The following is a 27,314-nucleotide window of genomic DNA, read 5'->3' as shown; positions in this document are numbered from 1 at the left end:
TTTTGTTCTTTTGTAATTATTATTATTATTGCATAGCTCAACTAGAAAACATCCATCACAAAAAAAATATGCTCATCTGTATACATCTCACATGTACAAAATATACATTGGTTATTTTTAGAAAACATGACATGGATAATTAAAAATGGATATAATATAAATACTTCACGTTTGATATTGAATATTTAAAGAGTTGTTGGAAGAGGTAGAGTGAACAAACACTGCAAAAAGTAGCACGTTGTCACCAAGTGTAATATACAAGACTCCACAAAGCAAATACAACAGAAATCTAAACTTTTTTTCCCTTCAACATAATGGTTCTCTTACAACCCCACTGGTGAAGGGTTTTTTCTCTCTCTCTCCCTTTTTAAATTGTTTTGACACAAGCACCATAAATAAAACCACCTCAGGTGGTTGCCAACTTACAACTTCACATACACCTACACAACAACATACTGTACTACTGATGGTAAAATAAAAACCATGTTTTAAATATGAAAACAACTTAATGTTATCATTAATTTGAGTAAATTATTGTTACAATACATTTGTATTTATATCTCATCTCATTTTCTGAACCGCTCTATCCTCACTTTGGTCGCGGGGGGTGCTGGAACCCATCCCAGCTGACTTCGGGCGAGAGAGTAGTGTCAAAACTGACTCACACATACACAAATATACATGCACAACAACATTGTCCAAAGAAAAACATTTATCTCCACATAATGGTAGATAATTCTTATTACCAAAGAAAAGTGAAATATACATATATGGGAAGAGGCGGCATGGTGGATAGTGGTTAGCGCATTGCCCTCACAGTTCTGAAATTGAGGGTTCGATTCCAGGTGGTTTCCGACCTTCCTGGATGGAATTTGCATGTTCTCCCAGGGCTTGTTTGGCTTTTCTCCAAGTATTCTGGTACTCTGGGCATGCGTGGGTTTTGTCCGGGAACTCCGGTTTTCTCCCACATCCCAAAAACATGTATGTGGGCTGGTTGAACACTCTAAATTGTTCTCAGGTGCCCTGGGTGACTGGGACAGGCTCCAGCACCCTCAAGATGCTTGTGAGGATAAGCGGTATGGAAAATATAAATATAATTAGATATATATGTATATTTAGATTAAACAAATATACTATTTAAGAAAATAATGTTTTTTTTACCAATTACATTTCTGAAGATATAATAAATATATAAATACTAAATAATACATAATTTAAAATAATTTCAGCATTTAGACTAATGAATGCGACACATATGGTTTGCATTGGACAGGGTTCCAAGGTAAACAGAAAAAAACAACTGCAGTCTACTGGAGTGTTGTGCCAACATGTGTGTCTGTCAAACAAAGTTCTCCTTGTTGACCCACATGAGTGTGCGCGTATCGTTGGGTTTGCACTCGTATTCAATGCTGTTGAAGCTGTTTCCCCACTGGCAGTGGTCCCGCTTGTGGTAGTTGTAGTACTTCACCTGCCACACCGTCTCAAACGTGCCCGCCTCGGTGAACTGTGCAAAAACACACAGCTTTAAAATAAATAATAAGGCAAACAATTTGTAAACTCTTATGAGTTCGCAACCTTTACATGAATGGAAGTACTAGAACTGGCAATATGAAAAAAATGATCACGAAATGGGTCATATTGTACTACACAATCACAATAACATTATTATTTTGTGAAAGAAAATGATACAACAATTTTATCAGCTCCCATTTCACTTTATTTTGACATTAAACAGATGTCGAAAATGTCAAAAACAACTAAGTAGTGGTATAAAAAAGTATTAAATGCAAACAGAAGTGGCACAAGTAGTGTTGTCTTATTTATGCATCATATGTGTAATTATGGGGTATCCTAATTTAAGACCCAGTTTGTTTTTTGTTTTTTTGTTTCAGACACAGCCGAAAACTACTCAATTTACACTATCTGGCTAATTCATTGGGTGAATCTTGCTTGTACAGTCATACCTCTACTTACGAATGCCTCTAGGTACGAAGTTCTCAGGTTACGAATTTTTTATATGCAAATGAGTGACTCGAGATACAAAAAAGATCCAAGTTACAAAATCCCCCAAAAAGTAAATGCATTTCCTTATCCGTTATATTATTTTGAAAATATTGTCACAGATGACTCATTCTCACTTTAGAACCTCGCTACCCTCTACTAGGCTCTCATTGGCTGTCTCACAACAACCACTATCCATGCTTCAAGATTCTCTCTTACATACCTGTGCACCTCGGCTAAATGCTCCCCTTATTAATGATTGCAGTTCCCCTTATTAAGCAATTAAAAACAAATGCAATGTGGCACATATTTCCACACACACCCACACCCACAGGGCACACGTAAAAGTCTCGAATGTACTACAAAGTGGACGGCTTTCACCCCTGATAGAACGGGCTCTTACCGCCATCTGGCGGACAAACCCGGGTATTACGTCTCTCGTTATGACGGCCGCACAGGAAACCATTTCATGCTTATTCTTGTTCATTTTAAGAAATTAATAAATAATTTTCTCATGATTTTCTCTCATTATTGTGTGTTATTCACATCTTTCATACAAAATTGGGACACTTTGACCAATTTTAAAGGGTTTAGTTGGCACTTGTGTGAGGACCGTGGAACGAATTAGAGAATTTACATATAAAGTACTGCTCTACTTACGAAAGTAACAAGTTACAAAAAAGTTCTGGAACCAATTAATTTCGTAAGTAGAGGTACGACTGTACTGCATTGGACCGACATTATCTTTCCATTCTACATTAGCTCTTGATGGCTCCATTAATTCACTTTCTCCCACCTATCCAAGGTCGGGTCAATGAGGCAGTAGCTTCACCAGGGAAATCCAAAAGTTCTTCTCCACAGCCACTTCATCCAGCTCTTTCGAGAGGATCCGACAAAAATAGAACTGTTTCCAATTTTCTAATATCACGTGGCAGGCTCGCGTGTGCATGTGTACGAACATGTATGAAATTTCACATAGGCTATTTGTCTGTCACATGTCGCTTAGCTGCGAGAGGTTTGGCAATTTTCGCCTCCTTGCACTAGTGCCATAGAAAATTCATTGAACGTGAGCAGCATCACTTCTTGTGTGTCCTGCCTATTTGGGTTACATATCGCTTTATTCTATTTTTTGGTAGACTTCTCTCATTTCTGAAGCGCTTTATCCTCACTAGGGTCGTGGGGGCTGCTGGCCCCTATCCCAGCTGACTTCAGGCCAGAGGCGGAGGACACCCTGAATTGGTGGCCAGCCAATTTCAGGGCACGAGGAGACGAACAACCATTCACGCCCACACTCGCAATTTAAAGTGTCCAATCAGCCTACCATGCATGTCTTTGGAGTACCTGGAGAAAACCCACGGAAGCTCTTGGAGGACATGCAAACTCCACACAGGTGGACCGACCTGGATTTGAACCCAGGTCCCCCTACTGTGAGGCCGACGCTCTAACCCTTTTTGGTAGACTTACATAGCTATATTTTTCTGGCCCATTTCCACCTGCTTGTTTCTCTCGTCGGCTTGTTTTATACCATTTTTTTTTAAATTATTTTTGGCATGCTTCCTTGGTTACCTTTAGTAATGAACATTGTACAAATGATTTATCATCTCTGCGTCAGTTTTTGGGTGCCACTTTCAATGACCAGTCGTTTCATTACAGACTTGACAATGTCTACATGCCTAAATGCATTGTGTTGCTGCTGTTGTTGTTGTTGTTGTTAGGTCACCTCAGGCGCCTGACGATTACCCTCAGCAGCGCTAGAGCTGCCACTGGAACGCGGATTAGTTCATCCAGGGGGTAGCCGGAGGTGTGGGGCAGTGCGAATATATTCGGCTGGATGAAAAACGTAGGGCGCCACGTTCCTGGGTGGCAGCTCTGGGTGGTTTTGTTGGATTCCCAGGCCGCAACGGGCGGCCTCTCGGGAGACACCTCGTGAAGGTTCCAACTGTTGTCTCCCTTGTGTTGCTGCCATATGATAAACTGATTAAAAATGTTGCCTTTATGAGCAGTTAGACAGGTGTGGCTAATAAAGTGGTTGTAGTCCGGCCGTATGCAGTCGGCATGTATGGTCTATTCTTGATAAATGAGATTATTGATTCGTTCATCCTTTGCCCGATTTATCCTCATGAGGATTGTAGGGTGCCAGAGATTATTCCAGCTAACTATGGGCAGTAGATGGAGTACACCTTGATTTGGTTGCCAACCAATTGTGTTGCATTTCATCTTCTCTAGTACTCATTAACATGTCCAACTCTTTCCGTTGTGCAGAAAAGAAAAGAAACCTTGACCAATTCATCTACACATTTGCTGATTTGCTCACATTTTTCATTCAGGAAAAATGGGCTGGTGCATTATTTGGAACATTTCATAGTTCCCCATTAAAATTGAAGCATACCTGTATGCTGATCTGAAGGGGCTGCCTTTCCCCACTCTTGGTGTGCACCAAACCCTCCGTGTCGTACAGGCCCGAGTAAACCACTGACTGAGGGTCCTTGGACTGCTGCTCCAGGGTAAAGGTGACTGCACCTAAACTCATTGACCTGCCAAGATAAAAAAAATATATACCGTATTTACTCGCATATAAGCCACCCCACGTATAAGCCGCACCCTTAAAATTGCCTTAAAATCGTTGAATTTGACCAATTCTTGCTTATAAGCTGCCCCCTGATTAAAAAATGTTCACCTCCATATTTATGGTTTTAATAAGAGTACAAATGTGTTACTTCGAAAGGGAAATCATCATACGTGGTATTCCTGAGATACTGTATGAATCAAAAGCCCATTATTAGGGTCAATATCATATGTAATTAATTCACCCAGTAATTGTTGTTTTCTTACTGCAAAACAGAAAATAACAAACAAATAGTAAATGTTACATCTACTGGTGAAAAAGATTATAGCAAGTATTGTGCACATATAAGCCGTACCCTTGATTCAGTCATCATTTTTTGAGTTACAAATACGGCTTATATGCGAGAAAATGCGGTAGTTGAGATGGCTGGTTGATGCATTGCACAATATATCATAGTGACCACCGATTCCCACTGAACATTGACTACGCATTTTAGAATAAGGACATAAGGGTTTTTAAAAAGAAACCTACACATCAAAATAAAATGCAGGCATTTAGAGTTTTGGTTGTACATAAAAACTATTCCATCACAGATCTATAAAATCATCAAGGCAGAAATCTTGCATGATCTCGCAAAATTTTGAATAAAAACATTTTTCTTTTATATTATGTATATCATATGTAGGCTTTGTTTGTGTAGGGATCAGAATGAAATGGTGCTAATGTCACAAAAGATTTACCGTTGGGGAATAAACTTTATTACCAAAACAAAACCGAAAATGTCAGGTATGTTTTTTTTCTTTTTGGTTTTGGGTGGGGGCTAGGGGAAACTGGTTGAGGTTAGGCCTGGGGAAAAGAGATGCAGAGCTGCCAACCTCCGTCGACCCCATTTCCGGAGTACCCTTGTCCCATTTCCGGAGTATTTCCGGAGTGAATGCGATTCACGCAAAATTGATATATAAAATGTAAAAAAAAAATGTTATTATCACGTTTTTACATTAATTGAAATATTGTGTTTTTTAAAAACTATTGAAAAAGTACAGCATAATGAAAATAAGTTTATCTTTGTGTTTGGGTCCTACGTGCATTTTACAGTCAGTAATTCCAACATGTGTCAGGCTGAAGTTGCACTTGCATGTTCTGCAATGCGCAAATGTCAATCCTTTTGGAGACGGCTTCAACATGGGATATTTTGTCGAATATGAACCAATAAACTTCTGCGAGTGTCTGGGTTTCTTATTAGAAGTTTCATCCAAATTGCCATCCATTTTGATCTTAACCCGAGCAGGCATATTGATAAGATTTAGCAGTGCTGTGTACTTCTACTTCCTTTAGAACAAACCCCGGAAATGATAGATTTTTTTTCAAAACAAAAGACTGGTGGTTTAGTCAGCCTTAATAATACTTACTTCCCTTATGAAAAAATGAAAACGAAAATGTTAAAGGGATAGAGCAGGGGTGGGCAAACTATTCCACAAAGGGCCGCAGTGGGTGCGGGTTTTCATTTCAACCCATTGAGAGGGCAACTTTTCACCAATCCGGTGTCCTACAAGTGCAATCAGTGGATTGCAGTCAGGTGCTTCTTGTTTTCTGCAGGAATCTCATTGGTTAAACTGTCTGTGCTATATCGGTTGGAACAAAAACCTGCACCCACACCGGCCCTCGAGGACCGGTTTGCCCATGCCTGGGATAGAGGCTACCTATGGAAGCATTGATATTTTTGGTTATAGTGATGACGTTTAACTCATTTAGCTGCCATTGGTAGATCGCTGTCAGACCTCCAGTTTAAATGAGAAAAACCTGTTGCCGCCTGCTTCAACCATATAGAAAGAATAGCTACTCATGCTAACTGTGCTCAGACTGGAGCTCTGCTTGGATTTTGGTTTTAAAAATGATAGCCTTTCTATCGCGAGGTCAAAGCGCTATAATAATCTATTTATTTATTTTACTGCTAGGTCTCGTGATTCAGGCAGCATCTGCCCCATCATGCCCCAAATTCCACTTGGCATTTGCATCATGACATGTGTGACCTACTTTCACATAACCTGCTCTGTGATTCGTTGAAATACCTGTAATTTGCCATTATTTGGAGAGAAAAAACACATTAAAAAGCACTCGCTTAGATAAGCAAGACTTTTGCCTACATCAACGTCATTTTTTTTTTTATAACTCGATTGATAAGCACCATAAATAAGAAATTTCGACGAATGCTTTTTTCCAAATAGCTGGCCTCAACTTAATTATGGATCAGCTATTAGAAAAAAATTGTGACACATCTCATTCATTCATTCATTTTATGAACCGCTTTATCCTCATCAGGGTCGCGCGGGGTGCTGGAGCCTATCCCAGCTGACTTCAGGCCAGAGATGTGGGACACCCTGAATTGGTGACCAGCCGATCGCAGGTCACAAGGAGACAAACAACCATGCAGACTCACTCATTCCTAGGGGCAATTTAGAGTGTCCAATAAGCCTAGCATGCATGTCTTTGGAGTACCTGGAGAAAACCCACGCAGACCTGGGATGAACATGCAAACTCCACACAGGTGGACCGACCTGGATTTGAACCCAGGACCCCAGAGCTGTGAGACTGACGCACTAACACTCATCCATTATTATTACATTGGATCGTCTTCGGTATAACTCGCTCAATCATAAACAAATAAATGATTAGAAAAGAAACACGACAAATTGAAAGAATAAATGGAGGTCTACCTACGTGGCCTCGACACCTCCGGGTTTGACAACCACCTCGATCTTGTACTTGGAACCGGTGAGTAGTTTTATGGTTCTGGTTTGTCCAAACCTGGCCCCGTCGGATTTGAAGTAGACGGCGGTGTTGTTGGGAAGCATCTTCAGCGAAATGCCGATTTTGACGAGCTGTGGAATTTTGGACATGCTCACACACATGCACAAACCCGGGATGGATGTGTGGTGGGCGAAACGTCCCAGGCACCCCCCTATGCACGCAATGGCAAAGCTGTGCGCGCGCAACCTGGATTGGTCCACTGTTTAAATCCCAATCCAATGAGTACAACCGATCTAATAATAATCTCAAACAGTGCTCTCTCCAAATCTCCTGATCCATCGTTCTCTTCCAGGAATGATCTACAGAGCCATTTCGTTTAAATCCTGCCAATTGGACTCTCTATAGTTGATACCTTGACCCAGAACTAAAATAATGGAAATCACCACCGACCCAAATTTTTACCAATATAATTGGATTAGAAACGGATAATATATTTCATTTTAAAGCGTCATTCACATCAATGATGGCCGTCTGTGAAAAATAAATCAAAACATCGTAAGAAAAACAGGATTGATTTTGTTTCTTTATCTGTTTCCTGTAATGACAATATTTAACCACTTGAGGTCAGTGTTAGACCAATGAAATAAACGCACATGTAATCGGATTCCTTGAAACAGGGGTCTGCAAACCGGCCCTTGGAGGCGCTGTGGGTGCAGGTTTTTGTTCCAACCGATCCAAGTTGAAACAAAAAGCACCTGACTGCAAACCACTAATTGCACTTCTAAGATACCCGATTAGTGAACGAAAATCCGCACCCACTGCGGCCTTTTCTGGAATAGTTTGCCCACCCCTGCCTTAAAACCTTAAAGCTCAAAGACCTCACTATTTGAGTGAAAGTGTAAAAGAGGAGTCATAATAACAACTTCCATTTTGCATAGGGCTTTCAAAAGAAGAGAAGGGTCATAAATAATTTGGTTTAAATGTAGTAGGTGATTTATTTATTAGTTGCGACCTTTTGGCTAAATGCCACAAAACCATTATATTCATTGCAATCAGGCACACACAACTAGTCATTAGTTCAGAGCTTATGTATTCTAATATGATCAAACATTTTGAACCATTTGAAACATTTTGGAGGCAACGAGTTCAGATAGTTGTCAGTTAGTCAAATAAGTGAGAGGGTAAACCAGCTTCTTTTTGATGGGAATAAGAGCGACAGGCAAATGCAGAACTAAACAGGACCCACATAGCAAAATACAATAATAAATAATGTTCAATAGTCGTTAAAACTTTAATGAAGTTAAGTAGCTTCTATAGGCTGGCCCGGTGGATGAGTGGTTAGCGTGTTGGTCTCACTGTGAGGGTCCCGGGTTCAGATCCAGGTCGGTCCACCTGTGTGGAGTTTGCATGTTAAGCCCGGGCCTGCGTGGGTTTTCTACGGGTACTTCAAAATCATGCATGGTAGGCTGATTGGACACTCTAAATTGCCCCCAGGAATGAGTGAGTCAGCATGGTTGTTTGTCTGCTTTTGCCCTGTGATTGGCTTGCCACCAATTCAGGGTGTCCCCTGCCTCTGGCCCAAAATCAGCTTGGATAGGCTCCAGCAACCCCCGCTACCGTAGTGAGGATCAGAAAATGAGATGAGATGAGATGTTCAATAGTCGTTAAAACTTTAATTAAGTCAAGTAGTATCTTAAAGATGTGTGTGACATTTTTATTTTCTTATTATTGGCAAAAGATGATGCAGTGGTTCATTCAAGTAGAAGCAATGTTGAAAATGGTACCATTTAATTCATTTGTTTTAAATATTTTCATTGTTTCCAAACCATTTCACACTCAAAAAATAGCAACTAAGCTTCTACTTCATGTCTTTGGTCATATCCACACAGTAAAATATTGTATTATTCTTTAAATAAATGCAAGTAAAACAGTGGTGGGGAAGTAAACACGTTACTGTACCTCGAATATCGCGGTTAATGTAGACCAGACATTGCCGCGATAATCGAAAAATCGCAAAGTAGTCACCCTTATTACATTTTTTTAAACTTCAGTGCTAAGTCCTAGTAGCAAGAGTGGCTTCAGCTTACGAGTTTCAGTGTGGATTTTCACATTTTTATGAACTTAATTTTTTAAAATAATTAATAGCAGAAAAAAATCGCAAGGTAGTGAATTCGCTATAAGTGGAGTCGCGATAATCGAGGGACTACTGTATTTGCTGATTCTTTTTTTGTTTTAGTTCCTCTGTGGATGTTTTACATTCGTTGATTCGTTTTCTGAACTGCTTATCCTCACTAGGGAGTGCCGGAGCCTATCCCGGCTGACTTCAGGCACAAGGCGGGGGACACCCTGAACTGGTGGCCAGCCTATGATGTTTTACATTTAATCCCTTTTGTAAGGATTCAGGGTGGCTGGATGCGTCAGTGGTTAGCGTGTTGGCCTCACAGCTCGGGAGTCCTGGGTTCAAATCCAGATCCACATCCATCTGTGTGGAGTTTCCATGTTCTCCCTGGGCCTGTGTGGGTTTCCTCCAGGTACCCCGGTTTCCTCCCACGTCCCTAAAATGTTTTGTAATGGTATCCTACCAATCTTCACCAATTTGGTCACACGCAGTTTCTGGGTGTGATGACAAGTAGGCTTTTTGTGTTGTTGATAATGACGACAGGGCCTATGTCCGATTATTATTATTATTAAGGAACTTGAAAAAAAAATCTAGGTAAAGGTTAATGCACCTCTCTTTTAAAAAAAATCTATTCTGTTCAAGTACACAGCAGCTCTTCTTGAAAGAAGCCGAAATGGGAGGAAGAGGACCCCCACCCCAACCAACCAGCCCACCCTCCACCGGATCTCCACAAATGTCTCCATGGATTCACTTCTTCCCAACCACACACTTCCACACAAGTGATTGAACTGGACAGACACGATACCATTCAGAATGAGGAGTGTAGTATATGAGTCCACTTGAAAAAAAAAGCATTGGCCCCAAATCCACTTGAGCAAGCAGCCGAAGAGTCGCCGGCTACGAGTGAATGTGCGGCGGTGTACCAGCGCCCTCCACGCCCGCGCCGGTGATGCCATGCCGCGGGGTCACGGCGGTGACGAGAGCGGCGGCAGTGGCGTCGGTGTTGTCGGTTCCGGAATCTGGCTCAAAACTTCCCCGGGACGCGTGGCGAAGGATTTCCCCGCGAGGGATGTGGAGTTCGGGCAGAGGACGATGAACCACGCGGTTCGGACCGGGGACGGGCTGTGGGGTCCCGGCGTTGCCGACGGAGGGAAGCAGGGCGCTCGGCTCAGCTTGCTGGGCAAGCCACTGACGTACAGCGCGCAAGGCGGCCGGAGGAACGCGCGCTACCGCTGGCTCCAGAATTACCTGTACAACGTCCTGGAGAGACCTCGGGAGTGGGCGTTTGTCTACCACGCATTTGTGTGAGTACATGTGTATTGATGATCATCATCATCAATGCGATTATAACACACTACACATTCTCATGGATTTATAGGTGAACTTTAGAGGTCTCAGTTTTATCCTTCAGATGTTATAACTGAAGTCTTAAATGAACCCTACCACCTCCAGAATTCTCATCTCATCTCATTTTCTGAACCGCTTTATCATCATTAGGGTCGCAGGGGGTGCTGGAGCCTATCCCAGCTGACTCCAGACCAGAGGCAGGGGACACCCTGAATCGGTGGCCATCCGATCGCAGGGCACAAGGAGACGGACAACCAAGCACACTCACACCCACACCTAGGGGCAATTTAGAGTGTCCAATCAGCCTACCATGCATGTTTTTGAAATGTGAGAGGAAACCAGAGTAACCGGAGGAAACCCACGCATGCCCGAGGAGAACATGCAAACTCCACACAGGTGGACGTGACCTGCATTTGAACCCAGGATCCCAGAGCTCTGAGGCCGACACGCTAACCACTCGCGCCACCAGGCCGTCCTCCAGAATTCTATTTTTAAAAATTGTGTTTAAATATTGGAAGGGAATATTTAGATATTTTTGATGAATTGGTTGAAAATTAAAACAGGCATTATTAACTCAGCCTGGCAGGTGAGTGTTCAGTGCGTCAGCCTCACAGCTCAGGGGTCCTTGGTTCAAATCCAGGTCGGTGCGCGTGTGTGGAGTTTGCATGTTCTCCCAGGGCCTATGTGGGTTTCCTTCAGGTTCTCTGGTTTCCTCCCACATTTCAAAAAACATGCATGGTAGGCTGATTAGACACTCTAAATTGCTGGCCACCGATTCAGGATGTTGCCTGCCTCTTGCTCGGAGTCAGCTGGGATAGGCTCCAGCACCCCCCGTGACTATAATGAGGATAAAGCGGTTCAGAAAATGAATGAATGAATTATTAACAAATTTTCCAACTGTAAGATGCAGCCTCCGTAAAAGTTATCAAGTTGTATCTTACTGTCTCAAAATGAATTAATAATTTTAACGCTTTACTTACTGATGTGTTAAAGCTTTACTTATCTTAATGTTTAAGATAAGTAAAGCTTTCCTTCACCCCATAATGTCCTGATTTTAAAAATACTAATTCAGATTTAGTACTCTTTTACATTTTTCTTTTACTGTTTTTATTTTGTTAATCAAGTTGAGAAACTTAATTAAAAAAAGAATGAATACAATGAAACAATCCCTCCTCCATAGAAATATTAATAATAAAATGCATACAATTTTATGAATGATGTAAATGAGCGACAACAGCCATCTAATGTTAAAAAGGGTCATTTGATCTGCTATGCTCCTAATTTAGTGCAATATGTATAAATATTCCATACAATACCATATCAGGATGCATTAAATTTATCAAAAGTTGCCTCTAATTGTATAGATCCACAATTAATCAATGGTTGCATCACAAATGTAAACAAACCATCTGGAAAATACACAAGTGAGGTATAATAAAAGATGATTTAAGGATACAGTAAACAGACAGCCTTTGCTTATGACAACATGGATTTCATCTGGTGGCTTTTTGCACCTGAAGAAGTTGCGCTTCCACATTGGACAGCGGGCCAATTGGACTGACTTGGCAACCCTTATGTAAGACTGGAAGCTTGCAGCATATGTGGAGGGGCCCTTAGAGAAGGTCAACAAGCTGTCAGCTGCGCAGGCTAAATGAAACATTAGCTCAGGGCTCCTCGCGTGATCATCCCAATGATCTGCAGAGACAGAGGGAGAGAGTCATTATGTGGGGAGAAAAAAAAAGAAAGTTCCGCCTCTGCTTTGGTGTGAAAGTGGCTGACTTTCATTGTGTGCTTGTCTGGAAAAATAACATGCACTTTCTATTAAGAAATTAGTCAAGTCATGGTTAAACAAGATCTGTCTGGCTGTCTGTGAACACGCCAAACATTTTTATTGGTTGCAACAATGTTAAAGCCTTTTTGCAAAATGTGTTTTTTTTTACCCTCAAGATTTTCTATCAACTGTCACCAAAGAAAGAAGGAATATCTTTTAAGAAATGTTGGTTTCAGGTTCTTGAAAATAAAAACAATTTGTTATTTATTCTCTGTTAACTTCTTGCTTGGTGGAAAAGAGATTAAATTATTACCGTATGTACTCGCATATAAGCCGCAAGCTTAAAATTGCCTTATAATCGTTGAATTTTACAATTTCTCGCATGTAAGCCGCCCTCTGATTCACAATTAATAACAAAATAAATTTTGTTTAGCGTTTTATTTATTTATCCTTTCTCTATTTTGAAATAAATGACCTTGTCGGCCGCATTGTCTTGCATGATGGTGTCATGGCGTCATGGTGTTATGGTGCATCGTCTTTGTCACCTTGCAGTTTCGTGCATGTCATCTTTTTATGGACATTTAAGCCTTATCGTTGATTCAGTCATCCTTTTTTGTCTGACAAATGTGGCTTATATGCGAGTAAATTCAGTATTTTATATAATAATATTACACATATTCTGTCATGGACAAGTGATAAGAAAACTATTTAGACATAATAATAAAAAAAAAAAACATATATTACTTTGTCATGATTACATCCTTATTCCGATATACATATTCTAGCATGTATTTATTTTTCTTTTATGATATGAAAAAGCAAAGGCTATTCATTACAGTTTCACTATTTTTTCCCTTACAATTCTAAACAAAGGAATTATCAAGTAAAAAAAATCTTTATTAAGATATCTGGGCTTTTTTAATTAAAAAAAAGAAATACATAAAAAACAGAATAATTAATGCCCCGGCAATATAATTTGCCAACCTAAGCCCCAGCACATCCTTTATTGCAGTTTTATTCCAATATAGATTTTCTGCCATGTTTGACCAATTCTACATAAAATAAAAAGTAGTATCGACTGTGATGCAGTACAGTATCTACCGTATCCAAGACATCAGCATGAATAAGAGTTCATGAATTGCATGTGAGAGCAGCAGGATGTGGATATTTGCATTTGCTCAGGCGGGATAGCTGAGGTCGACTGGGGTTAAGTTGTTACATCTGCACAACTGCTCTTCTTCCTCTTCATCCTCACTCCACATATTGCAGTGTGCATCAGCTGGACTTCAAAATCATTCATCCGACCATCATTTCAATGCAAATCATACAATATACGTTGTCAGCATAAGTATTCAACATGCGGATACACAGCATGTTGTACATCACATGACTGGCACACCTGCATTAATTACAATAGACAGTGTGGTGGATAGTGGTTGGGTTCAAACACAGACTTTTTCATTAAAGTATTGGAATTCATTCATTTTCTAACCGCTTATCTTCACTATCCTCACAACGATCGCGGGGGATGCTGGAGCCTATCCCAGCTAACTACAGACACTCTGAATCAATGGCTAGCCAATTGCAGGGCACAAGGAGATAGATAACCATTCACGCTCACACTCATATCTAGGGGCAATTTAGTGTGTTCAACCTACTCTGCATGTTTTGGGGATGTGGGAGGAAACCAGAGTATCCGGAGAAAACCCACGCAAGCTGAGAGGTGAGGGGGTCTGGATAGAGGGTTATGTAAACTCCACACAGTGAGAACCGACCTGGGATCGAACCCTGGACCGCAGAACTGTGAGGCGCATGTCTTACCACTCGTCCACCAGGCCAGATTTAAACATAATAGTCATGATGAATGAGAAAATGGAATTTGTAAAGGGTTGTCGGGGAATGCTGATTCCAGGATTTTCATGTTGTTTGCTATTGATTTTGGGTCACCTCTTATATTTGGGACATTTACTGGTTAGTACCTGTTGTTTTGGGGTGACTTCATTTTCATTTTGGGCCACTTAAGGGTCACTTCCTGTTGATTTGCAAGTATTTATAGATCACTTCTTATTGATCGTGCGTGACTTATTGGTAATTTGGGCGCATTTATAGGTTACTTCCTTTGAATCTTTGAGCATTTAGGGGTTACTTCCTTTTATTTTGGGGCATTTAGAGGTCACTTACTGTTCATTTTGGATATTTTGGTAGACTTATATTGTTGTTTTGTCGTAATAGATTGATTTGTTGAATACTTTCTGTTGTATTACTGTTTTTATTCATCCCCCCCAAAAATTCCACTTGCCATTTGATTTGTTGCACTGGAAAGTGACCGAAAACAAGCCAAAAGTGATTTTGTATATTACGAGAAAAATCATTCATAGTCGCCATGTTTCTGACAATAAGAGTAATGTACGCTATAAAAGTATTCTGTGGTACAATTGCCTCTTTGATGTGGATGACTATGAGTTGTTACATAGCTGGGAAGTCGCTGCAGGTGCATGCTGGCTTGGTGGGATCTTTCAGCTGTTAGGGGAAAAAGTTTCCAGTAACTATCAAAACTTTCTTTTCCCTTTTTGTCTTAAAAAAAATCAAACCGCCCATAGTCAGATGCTACACACATGTGTCACCCTCTCACGGAGACACACACAAACACATGAAAGTATGTGATTTATGAAAGAAATATTCCTTTTGATCATTCTGTTCCGTTGAAACAGTTGCGTGCGTGTTCTTAATCCACGTAAACACGTGGAGTTTTAAATGCATCGCTACTCACTCTTCACTACAATGTGAATATAAACATGAGTGATAATGCTGGCTTCTTCTTCTTTTTGCCAAATATTGCTCCCATTAGGCCGGCACACAGCATTAACATCCGGCCGCATAATGAGATGGCGTGTAAGGAAAAAAAAAGTGTGTGGGAGAAATCACGCATGCAGAAATTAGTTCCAGCTACAGTCACACACTTGAGATGATGCATAGTTTCCAAACAATTTACATTTTTTCAGTTTTTTATTATTTATTTTAAAAATGTAGTAGTATTACCTTTCTTACCTAATTCTTTGGCTGCAAATGACATCAATAGGTATCTGGCAAATCGCTGCCCATACCTTCCAGTTCAGATGGATTAGTGGCCTAACGCCATTATATATATATATATATATATATATATATATATATATATATATATATATATATATATATATATATATATATATATATATATATATATAATGGCGAGACGAGAGTTGAAAATGTCAACCCAAAGAGTCAAGCTATGATATATATGCAACAGTGGCGGGCCGTGATTTTCAAACCGACGCTGTCAGTGCTATGTCTGAATCAATCCAACCCTCACAACCTATTTTATGGCTATAAAACGAGCTGCGACACATAAATAAGTATCAATAATAACCTCATACAATTGAAATATTACTTTTCACCAAAAATCATTTTTATCTGTACATAAAATCTATCCTCCTTTCTTTCCTCCTTCTTTTCTATCCCCATCGAAGCCAATGCTGAAAGTCGAGCCTGTCGTGTCGTATTTCTGGCATAAGTTTTTATTCGTTCCCGGTTGTGACAGGCTTGCTTGCTTCGGAGTTGTCCAACCTTTCTTAATGATGTCCAGCTTTTCTTGAGTCCGTCTTGAAAATTGCTTTGACAGTAAATCTGCAAACAAATCAATTTCTTCTCCTCTTTCAGCCATTGCGGGTTGACATAACCGCTATTAAATCAACACAACAATATATTTGCTTGTGCAGCTCGCCCCAGATAAAGTTTGGTAGCTCTGGCTAGTCCACCCTAACACTAGCCAATCATAGTTGGTGAAAGCGATGACGTATCCCTACGCCTGTGAGAAGACCTTGGTGTCGCCAACTCGAAATCTGATTGGTTAAAGCAACAGTTTTATTGAGGCTTGTTTTATGCAGCAGAGCCTACAGAACTGATTGTGAAGGCCTCAAGGCAGATTTCTGACCCTGGCAACAAATAATGGCTGGAATGTGATCGGTTAGATGCTTAAATATGAAAACACATCTGGAAGCAGCGCAACCAGGTGAAAAGCAATGAAAGGAAGGTGACAGACAATTTTGAATTATTTAATAAGTATTCATGGACAAAATATAATTTACATCAGTCTGTGATTCAGATATTTTTTAGGCCAGCAGAGAAGGCCTTGCAGGCCCTGACGGTCCACGACTGATATGCAATGACCAGAATCTGAAAACCCTATTAAAACACTGCCTTCAGTTTAAAAAAATAGAGAAAAGTAGTTTTTTTTTTAATGCAAGCCATGGTCAGCATCCTAAGAGTTTCTTCTGAATTAGTTGTGTCCTTTGTTATTTTTAAATACACTGTTTGGCATTGGATTTTGAATAGAATTTTTTTTTGCTAATGAAGGTCACCCGTAAGTTTTACACAGAACTCAACAATTAGGAATTTGAACTGCCTTTCTAAAAACACCTAAAAGAATTTTGATCTCTCTAAAGGAGTGTATTAGAAGTGCATTCTATCCATTCTTCATTATCCATTCTTAGGGCATTTCACTCCATTGTGGTTTCACACAACGCTTCCTTTTAATGTGGCACTAAACCTCATCCAAGCCGCAGATTTTTACTTTCCATGGCTAACATCTGGGTGCGTGCTTGAAGAAGGTGTACTTTTGTATAACACTGAGAAAACCATTATTACGATTGATGGGTAGAGTTAAAATACATACTCCTGTTCAAATTCATGAGATCCACCAGTGTTTCCTTTAGATTTCTTTTCAGATGCTGTGGAAAGGCCTTCACTGAAGCCTAGCAGTGTAAACAAATAACAATGCCTCGTTCCCCCCCAAAAATATAAATACTGATGTTAATAATTGAATAGAACTCAACAACGGACTGAAAATGCAGTGACCAGTTATATATTAGCATGTAGAAATGAAGGGTAATCCCATGCTATTAATTTGTTTACTCACGCTGGCGTCCCTGAATTGGCACCAGGACTTGACTTAAACTTTCATAAAGTTAGCTGGCCATCAATATATTATGAATGTCTATTTATTGAATATGTATTTTGAGTTATCTCCCCATCAGGGCTCACCTTTGAAGGAGAGGAGCAGTATTGGTCAATAAGGATAGGAACCTCTGGGTACCCCGCGTCACAATATCATTTGCAATAAAATGCTCCAGGTACTGATTATTTCATAATATCCTGATATAAAAAATATACATGGGTCAGGAGATCAACCTGGAATATTCTAAAATACAACCAATATTAAATAGACAAAAAAATCCATGTTCAAATGGAAGCATTAACAATATTTTATTTTTGTGGATAATCCATCACTTTCCTGGGGTCCTGTGTTCAAATCCAGGTCGGTCCGCCTGTGAAGTTTGCATGTTCTCCCCAAACCTGCGTGGGTTATTTTCTGGGTACTCTGGTTACCTCCCACATTCCAAAAACATGTATGGTAGACTGGTTGGACAATCTAAATTGCCCCTAGGTATCTATCTATCTGATCTATAAGAATATTTTATGATTTATATATGAATGAGAACATTTTATTCTGTAAATAAGTATTGCAATATTCTGGAAATCAAATGAGTGTCTTTCTTATTTCTCATTTACTTTACATAGTGGAGAATTTTGAGAGAAACCTAATGGTTCCTTTTTTTTAATGATAACTTTTTAAAACAATACACATTCCTTGCAGGAGCATCTCGATTACCTATTGGGATACAAATTAACATGAAATATCCCCCTTGTGACAGATTGTCATATCCCTTGTGGGTTACTTGTGTTAGCTAAAAACAACAAGAAAATTATAGCTAGGATTGAAATAAATGCAGAGGAAACACTAAAAATCTACTACAATATTCTTGAACAGATATCCTTAAAAATGTGTCTATTTCATTGTATTTAGCATTTCTTTGGTATAGAGCTCCTAACCCAATCCCAAATGATTATTTCTATAGGTGATTAATCTCTAATCGTTAATTAGTCGACTTATCGGCTTCTATATAAATCATGTTATTTTGTGTTATAAAACCGAGCTTAACATTTGAGCTCAAATGTGAATTGGAACCAAAATATAATGCCCTGACGTAATGTGATAACTATACCATTGTTTTTTAAGCAAAAGTAGACATTTGCAAATAACTACAAATACAAATAATTCCTAAGATAAAGAAAAAGTATTTGTTGATTAATAAAGTAATCGGACAATATTCACTACTATTAGGCACTTTAAGAAGATACTTTGGACAGGTCTTAGATAAAAACACTGTCTATAAAAGATTAATCGATTACCCAAATAGTTTCGGATGTACTATTCACGATTCACTTCATCATGATTGCCTTAATAAGGTATTCAAGGTCTTTGTCATGGGCGGCCCAGTGGAGCAAGTGGTTAGCGCATCGGCCTCAACGCTCTGGGGTCCTGGGTTCAAATCCGGGTCACGTCCACCTGTGTGGAGTTTGCATGTTCTCCCCAGGCCTGCGTGGGTTTCCTCCGGGTACTCTCGCTTCCACCCACATAAAAAAAAAAACATGCGTGTTGGCTGATTGGACACTCTAAATTGCCCCTAGGTATGGGTACGAGTGTGCATGGTTATCCATCGCCTTGTGCCCTGCGATCGTCTGGCCACCGATTCAGAGTATCCCCCACCTCTGGCCCGGAGTCAGCTGGGATAGGCTCCAGCACCCCCCGTGACCCTAATGAGGATAAAGCGGTTCAGAAAATGAGATGAGATGAGAGGGGAGATGAGGTCTTTGTCATCATTAATATCTGAATACTTATACTAAACACTTATCCTCATGAGGGTTACATGGGTGCTGGCGGCTATCCCAGCTAACTATGGGCAGGAGGTTTAGTACACTCTGAACCTGCCAATCACAGGGACTACAATTCAGGGGTGGGAAACCGGTCCTCAAAAGGCTGCAGTGGGTGCAGGTTTTCATTCCAACTGAACCAGAGGATACCTTTTGCAAGTGTAATCAGTTGATGAAAGTCAGGTGCTACTTATTTTATGCCCCGAAGCGTTGATCTCACAACTGTAAGGCGGACATGCTAACCATTCTTTCACCATGCTGCCCGATATCTGAATAGAGTAATCCCTTGATTATCGCAGTTAATGTAGGCCAGACATGGCCGCGATAAACGAAAAACCGCGAAGTAGAAAATTAAAAAAATGTTTTATTTCAGTGCTGAGTCCTAGTAGCAAGTGGAGGACAGGGGAGTGGCTTCCGCTTGGGAATTTCAGCGTAGATTTTCACATTTTTATGAACTAACAAAAAAAATGTAATTAGCCCCAAAAAATCTCCCCCAGAAAAAATACTGCGATGTAGTGAAGCCGCGATAATTGAGGGATTACTGTACTTGATCACTGCAACAAGTAATCATTTGCTGAGATATCATCTGTAGTTTTGTCCTTTGGTAAGTCTTGTTTTGTTTTATGTACACAAACTGATACACTTAGATTGCAACAGGTTGCGTGTCGTCCGTCCATTAAGCGTGTTCACCATAAGGTGTCAAAGAGCCAGGCGGCGACATCAGTCACAAGTCGATGGTGTGAATGTGCGACATCAGAAGGGAGGATGAGGATGACGGTTGTGCTGTGCCATGCAAGCAGGTCACGCACGCAATGCGTGTGAGAGGAGAAAGTTGACTTCTAGCATGTTTTGGACACACAGTGCTATAGTACTCCTCTAATGAGCTGATATCGCAGGAAAGAATAACCACTAGGGTCCTCAAGCAAGTCAATGTTTCAATAGAACGTGTGTTTCTATGCTAAAGTACATGTAGAAGCAAAAAAAAACATGCAAACCATGTCTTTTGACTATGTGGTAAATAATTGATCACCAGCATTGTTCGGGAGTGGCATTGTTCTACTGATTCGAAGATGCAAGACCTTTATTGCAGCACTATTTGAGAGGTGCGATGCAGTCTGAATTGAACTCCATGTACAAGGATTTGAAGTAATTGAGGCGAAAGATGTCCAATCTGATGGAAAAAAAGGTTAGATGTATATCGGCACCAATGACATGTTAGTAAGTAGGTTTGTTTGTTTTAGTTTTTGGCGGTATGGAAGATGAATGAATGAATGGACAGGGCTACAGGTATAGAGAAAGATAAAAATATCCTAAGGGTTTTTTTGTTCAGGTGTTGTTAGTTGTTGCCAAGAGTGAGATAATAAAATACTAATCACATTGACACATGTATTTATAAATAAATATAAAGTACATGACAAAGGCAAAATATAATAAAATTCAGGATAGCAACAACAACAGTGGGGCATGGCGGAAAAAAAGTGCCCCTTTGCTGAATTACTTCAGGGAATTCTTGAGGACAAGCCCAGCATTCACCCTATGAAAAGGGCGAAGAGAGGCCTATAAAAAATGGCAGTATAGGTAAGTAATGTCACTGTTTGTTAGCTAGGGAAACTGCCGTGCACTTGCTAATATAATGGTGTAGTAATGTCAAAGATTACACACGCTGTATGACACCTTCATTGCCACAGTAACTTATCAGGTGGCTCAATAAAGTGATCCAGTCTCAAGAGGCATAATTCTGAATTGGACACTTCCTAAATAAGTATAAACAGCCAGCTCTAAAAATCAGATAGGAGAAAAAAAACACATTGGAATCAGATATCCCTGCAGTCTGGCCAATTAGCTGCCGTTCCTTCTCATTTACTTCCAGGTTTATCAATTGTAGTGTCATGTTATGTATACATTTAAGCTCATTTGTTCTTTGTCAGGTCTTCGTCTATCTTGCATTGTTGTTACGTTTACTTTTCATGCCCTGTTCCATGCCCCCGTCTCAGTAAGTAGTGTGGCGAGATGACGCATCATTAGGATTCCAACCATTTCAACAATTTCTTTGAGAAAGGATAAATTTCTTGAAACCACCTACTGACAAAGTATATGATTAAAGGCAATTTTTCAGTTCTCTCTCTATCTCTATCTCTATCTCTCTCTCTCTCTCTCTCTCTCTATCTATCTATATCTATATACATATACATATATATATATATATATATATATATATATATATATATATATATATACATATATATATATATATATATATATATATATATATATAGGGAAACAATGTAGAGTAGTACCGCTATTTACAGAATTATTTCATTCTAGAAGAAGTTTCGTAACTTGGATTTTTGGTAGGTTCAAATACATCTTACATGTGAAAGCCTTAATTCATTCCAATTTCTCTAAGGACCGTAACTGTTTAAAATGTGTAAAAATTACCAATTTAGTTTGAAATATGAGTGAACCACAAGATAAAAATGGAGAAAGATAAGAAAATTAAATCCTTAAAATTGATAAAACAAGGAAAGACATTTTCCATTGGGGTGGATGGGCGAATTTGTACTTTTGGTAGCTGAGTAAACATACGTACACATGCAAGTAAAAACACAACTTACAATGGTACTTTTCATAATTTTTCCTAAAATGTACAAGGCATACGTCATCAAGCTAGATAGAAAGAAAGACTCCGTTTCACTCGCACCATAACTTTCTCTAGCCCCTTGCTGAAAAGCAAAAAATTAAGCTGCATTAAGCACACTAGGAAAAACTCAAGAAACGTTTTAGACATGCGTCGTCAAGCTATATAGATAGAAAGACTCCTGAACCCGTTAATAACAGCACATTTGTTCTTTTCACACGCACCATAACTTTTTCTAGGCCTTTGATGAAAAGCTATAATTAAGCTGCATTAAGCACATTGGATAAACTCAAGAAACGTTTTAGAACTCTACGATGAACAAGGATTGAAGGCTCACGAATTAGGAACTCACCTCTGGAGCGGCTCCACCATGGTCCTTGGAAAAGTGCCCAAAAAGCGGGCTTTTGTTCGGACGGTCGCACTCACACTCTGCCGGTGGCCGATACCCCGCTCAGGTCAGCTCTCGCATCCGCCTAGATAGAGCACATTGTTGAACCTCCTGCACCAATTAAAGGAGGCTGGAACCTGTGCGCTCAAATCGAGGCATTAAAGAGATTAGTCGGCTTATGAGTTGAAGCTGTTCCGGCGGCGCAAGGTCAGCAGCCACCACCAGACGCCTGTCAATTTCCTGTCAAGGCAAGGCAGTACCGACCTCTGCGCCCCTCACTTATTTCGCCAGCATCCAACTCGTTCGGCTCTGTGGGCTGGATGTCCAACCCAGTCCTATTGTACTGGCATCAAAACGAGTCACGTAGTTCTCTAGCTACTGCCGTGGGATGTAACATGGCTCAATAGAATTATAATTTCCATTACATTGAGAGCAGTTCAGAATATCTAAAAAAAAAGAAGGCTACCCTTAATGTAAGTAAATAATAAGTAGTTGACATCATATTTGTCTTGTTGCACGGTGTATCATCAGACATGCTTTTCAGCCGTGACCGGATGTTTCGTCGAAAGACGTTTGTTCCCCGGACGATTGGTCGACCGGACGTTTGGTAGAACGGACGTTTGGTAAAACAGACGTTTGGTCGACCGGACGTTTGGTAGAACGGACGTTTGGTAAAACAGACTTTTGGTAGAACGGACGTTTGGTCGCCGGGTTAGCTCGTTGATATTTTGATATTAAATATTTATGTATTAAACTCTCTCTCTCATGATTATAATTTTGAGAGCTGGTTTCAACAGTAACAACCCGTTCTACCAAACGTCTGTTCTACCAAACGTCCGTTCTACCAAACGTCCGTTCTACCAAACGTCCTTTCTACCAAACGTCCGTTCTACCAAACGTCCGTTCTACCAAACGTCCGTTCTACCAAACGTCCGTTCTACCAAACGTCCGTTCTACCAAACGTCCGTTCTACCAAACGTCCATTCTACCAAACGTTCAGTCGACCAAACGTCAGGGGACCAAACGTCTTTCGACGAAACGTCCGAGTACCCTTTTTCAGCGCCTCCCTACCTGGGCCCCCTTTGTGCCTGAAAACCACAGTCACTAGACGCCCAGGCCCGGGTGCAGTCACATCGCCAACACCCACCCTCCAAGCCCCCTCTCTGATAAATATGTATGTTTAGTGTGTTTTCAGGCGAAATTCTACTCTAATGTTTACAATCTTGCAGTCGTGATACCGTGATATATTTACTCAAGTTTATTGTACTGTCCTATTATGATGCCATAACACTTCAACATCATTTTAAATAATCTCCTTACAAATAAACAACAACAACAAAGGCACAGGTTAGCCTTTCAGCATTATTGCTGTTGCCCTTAGCAACTCCAATTTTGACAGTGATTAGATTCTCATGTTTTATATTTGTGTGTGTGTGCCTGTGTTGACATCCAAGTGTGTTGGTGAACAAGCCACAGGGAGAGAGAATGTCCCTGTGAATGAAAGTGTGGGAGACACTTTCACTGGATCTGTGTGTGTCCTTGCATATGTGTATGTGTGTATGTGTAGGCTTTGGGCCCAGTCCATTGACGGGAGTCGGGTCTAATACAGAGTGAGGGTCTGTTTTGTCAAAGTAAGCCTTCTCCCAGGCTCGCAGCCAACAGAGTGAGCCGCCTGACACAACAGGACAGCTGGCTGTTTGGATAGTATCACACCTCCCTACTTTGTGTGTAAGCCATGTAAACTTTGATTAAACCAAAATAGAAGCAGGTCGCCACTGAGGGCAGTAACGGTATTTGTATTTGGGGAAGGATTTTTCAGTACATTCCGTACAGGTGTATACCGAGCTCTCTCACTGAACATACTGTATAAGGGACATCTCTACTTCATAAACAAACCCAGTGCAGCTAATCTTCTTTCTCTTCTGAGCCAAAGCTTTTCACTCCACACTTTACCTGGTATTTTTTTGTTTGTCTCCGCTCACTGGTGCACACGTCCTGCTCGAGGAGCTCGTGTTGCACACTTCCTGAAGCTATGTTACATGATGCCAAGCTGTGTTGTGTACTGCTCTTCCCATTCCAGTTGGTCCATACGTTCCCCCTGCCTTCCCCGCATGTTCATCGAGAACACAAGCAGCTGCGCAAGGCGGTGACCTGCTCAGTGCTGGAAGACCGCATTAAAAAGACATTAGTCTCATGTGCTGCTTATCTTCAGCTGTGCTGAGCCAGCGTCAAATTTAATTCTGCTTTAAATTGTTAGGCTATATTTCTTATTTAGATCACTTTTACAGTACGTAAAATCGTTGCTTCCAAAGTGTAAACCTTCACCGCAATAATATTCTTCTCCAGGGGTGGCAAACAAGTTAGACATAAAGAGCAAACATTTCAAACTGAGAGTCAAAAAGCCGCACCCCACAGTGCCCTGCAGAGATGATTGGCAGTCCCTTTTGTCAGAAGCAGCATGAAAACATCCTATCTCCCAGATTATTTTCAAATATAATTTATTATTTGTTTTTTGTTTTACCAAGTAGTATGTTGCTGCACTTATGCATTTATCAAGGTGTTAGAAAAAGTAGTTCCCACCCACCAACTGTGTATCATTTGGACAAGATCTTAATAGTCTAATTCTTTCCACTATTTTTCCTTTGATGATTTCACATTAACTGAATCGAAATGAACATATTTTTAAATCAATATTTTGATCAGAGACTTAATCATTCATTCATTTTCTGAATCACTTTATCCTCATTAGGGTCGTGGGCAATGTTCCCTCTAAGCTGCGCGCGTGCGCAATTGCGCACTACTCTCGTCTTCTCTGCGCAGCAGCAATCAAATGGCGCGCAGTATTTTTTTTTTTACCCCTTTCCCCATGATGGCGCCGTTTAAGCGGCAGCCAGTGGCAGTAGCTCTGTCCACTCTTATGTTTTTCGTGTTTAGAGGGAACATTGACATGCACCTGCTTGTGTCAGTTGTGATACTGGTGTGCCCATAGCGAGCAATGATGATGTCGTGACCGGATGATTCGCCTAAAGACGTTTTGCCGACGGACGTTTGACAGACGGACAGGTCGCCGAATGAACGTTCGTTCAAACAGCGTTTAATGATTAGATACAAATACTAGTATTTGTTAGTTTAATGATTAAATACAAATACTAGTAGTTGTATTTAATCATTAAACGCTGTTTTCAGCTGGATTTGACCGAATTTGAGAGCATTTTGAGCCGTTTGGACCCCAGAGCTGTGAGGCCCACGCGCTATATATATATATATATATATATATATATATACATACACACATATATATATACATACATACACACACACATATATATACACATACATATATATACATACATACATACATACATACATACATACATACATACATACATACATACATACATACATACATACATACATACATACATACATACATACATACATACATACATACATACATACATACATACATACATACATACATACATACATACATACATACATACATACATACATACATACATACATACATACATACATACATACATACATACATACATACATACATACATACATACATACATACATACATACATACATACATACATACATACATACATACATACATACATACATACATACATACATACATACATACATACATACATACATACATACATACATACATACATACATACATACATACATACATACATACATACATACATACATACATACATACATACATACATACATACATACATACATACATACATACATACATACATACATACATACATACATACATACATACATACATACATACATACATACATACATACATACATACATACATACATACATACATACATACATACATACATACATACATACATACATACATACATACATACATACATACATACATACATACATACATACATACATACATACATACATACATACATACATACATACATACATACATACATTATCGTTAACCATCTCACAAACAAATGCAGCGACAAATAAGTTGATTTCAAAGCAAAATGCCCCAAATTTTGCATTATAGACCGCACCTGACTAACCCACAGGTGTGCACATTTTAATCTGATATTTACATCGAAAGAGGTTACGCAGAAAAAAATTTCATTCATTCATTATCCTCACATGGGTCGCACGGTTAGGAGCTGGGGCCTATCCCAGCTATGGGTACCAGTCAGTGGACACCCTGAATCCGTGGCCAGCCAATCGCAAAGGCACAGGGAGACGGACAACCATTCACCCTCACACTCATAACTAGGGACAATTCAGAGTGTTCAACCGACCTACCACGCATGTTTTTGGGATGTGGGAGGAAACTGGAATATCCAGAGAAAACCCACACAAGCTCAGCGATAACATGCAAACTCCACAGAGTGAGGACCCACCTTTGATTAAACCCTTGACTCCAGAACTGTGAGGCCAAGGAGCTAACCACTCACCTACCGAGCCACCACACAGAAAATTGTGAATGGTAAAATATTTATTTATTGGCCAAATTAAAATTATTGATATGCCAAGTTCTCTCCCTCACATGCTGCGTCCTCCTCAGTCATATGCAGTCAAATAGTGAGCCCGTAAAGATCTCTAAATGAGACGCTTCGTTCTTAAAGCCGCAGGGTTCAGAGAGAGGGAAAACTGGCTCTGAAAACTCTTAAAAATAGGTTACCTAACATTCATCAAAAGATTTTTCACATGCAACAACATGAAGTAGAACAGAAAATATAATACTTGGAAGTAAATGTTTGAGGATTAAAGCAACGTCAAGAAAATGTCCTCCCATGACATCGATAGTTCTGCAACATGAAAGCAGGATGCAGGAAGCTCTGATATTGCAGTCATTTATTATTCATTTATTTCGATCCGGCTCTGGTTTGAAAGAAG

At 40.0% G+C, this 27,314-nt stretch overlaps 2 protein-coding genes across 3 annotated transcripts in view; one reads left to right on the top strand and one right to left on the bottom strand.

The window, feature by feature from the left end:
- Positions 1–7,681, bottom strand: cnrip1b (cannabinoid receptor interacting protein 1b). The gene is made up of 3 exons (XM_077613328.1): positions 7,286–7,681; positions 4,391–4,535; positions 1–1,504 (listed from the first exon to the last, which is right to left on the bottom strand). Exons 1-3 carry the CDS (start codon positions 7,474–7,476, stop codon positions 1,340–1,342), a joined length of 501 nt encoding a protein of 166 aa, XP_077469454.1. The 5' UTR covers positions 7,477–7,681; the 3' UTR covers positions 1–1,339.
- Positions 7,682–10,196: 2,515 nt separating this feature from the next.
- Positions 10,197–27,314, top strand: part of kcnq5a (potassium voltage-gated channel, KQT-like subfamily, member 5a) — a 75,741-nt gene continuing 58,623 nt past the window's right edge. For both annotated transcript variants that reach the window (XM_077613304.1, XM_077613303.1), the window contains exon 1: positions 10,197–10,738. In XM_077613304.1, coding sequence (XP_077469430.1) covers positions 10,389–10,738 — 350 coding nt within the window. In that variant the 5' untranslated portion in view covers positions 10,197–10,388. The remainder of the gene's footprint in view (positions 10,739–27,314) is intronic.

This window comes from Stigmatopora argus, chromosome 11 (assembly GCF_051989625.1).
Source record: "Stigmatopora argus isolate UIUO_Sarg chromosome 11, RoL_Sarg_1.0, whole genome shotgun sequence".
NCBI classification, from domain to species: Eukaryota; Metazoa; Chordata; class Actinopteri; order Syngnathiformes; family Syngnathidae; genus Stigmatopora; species Stigmatopora argus.
This window is presented reverse-complemented; position numbering and strand designations above follow the sequence as displayed.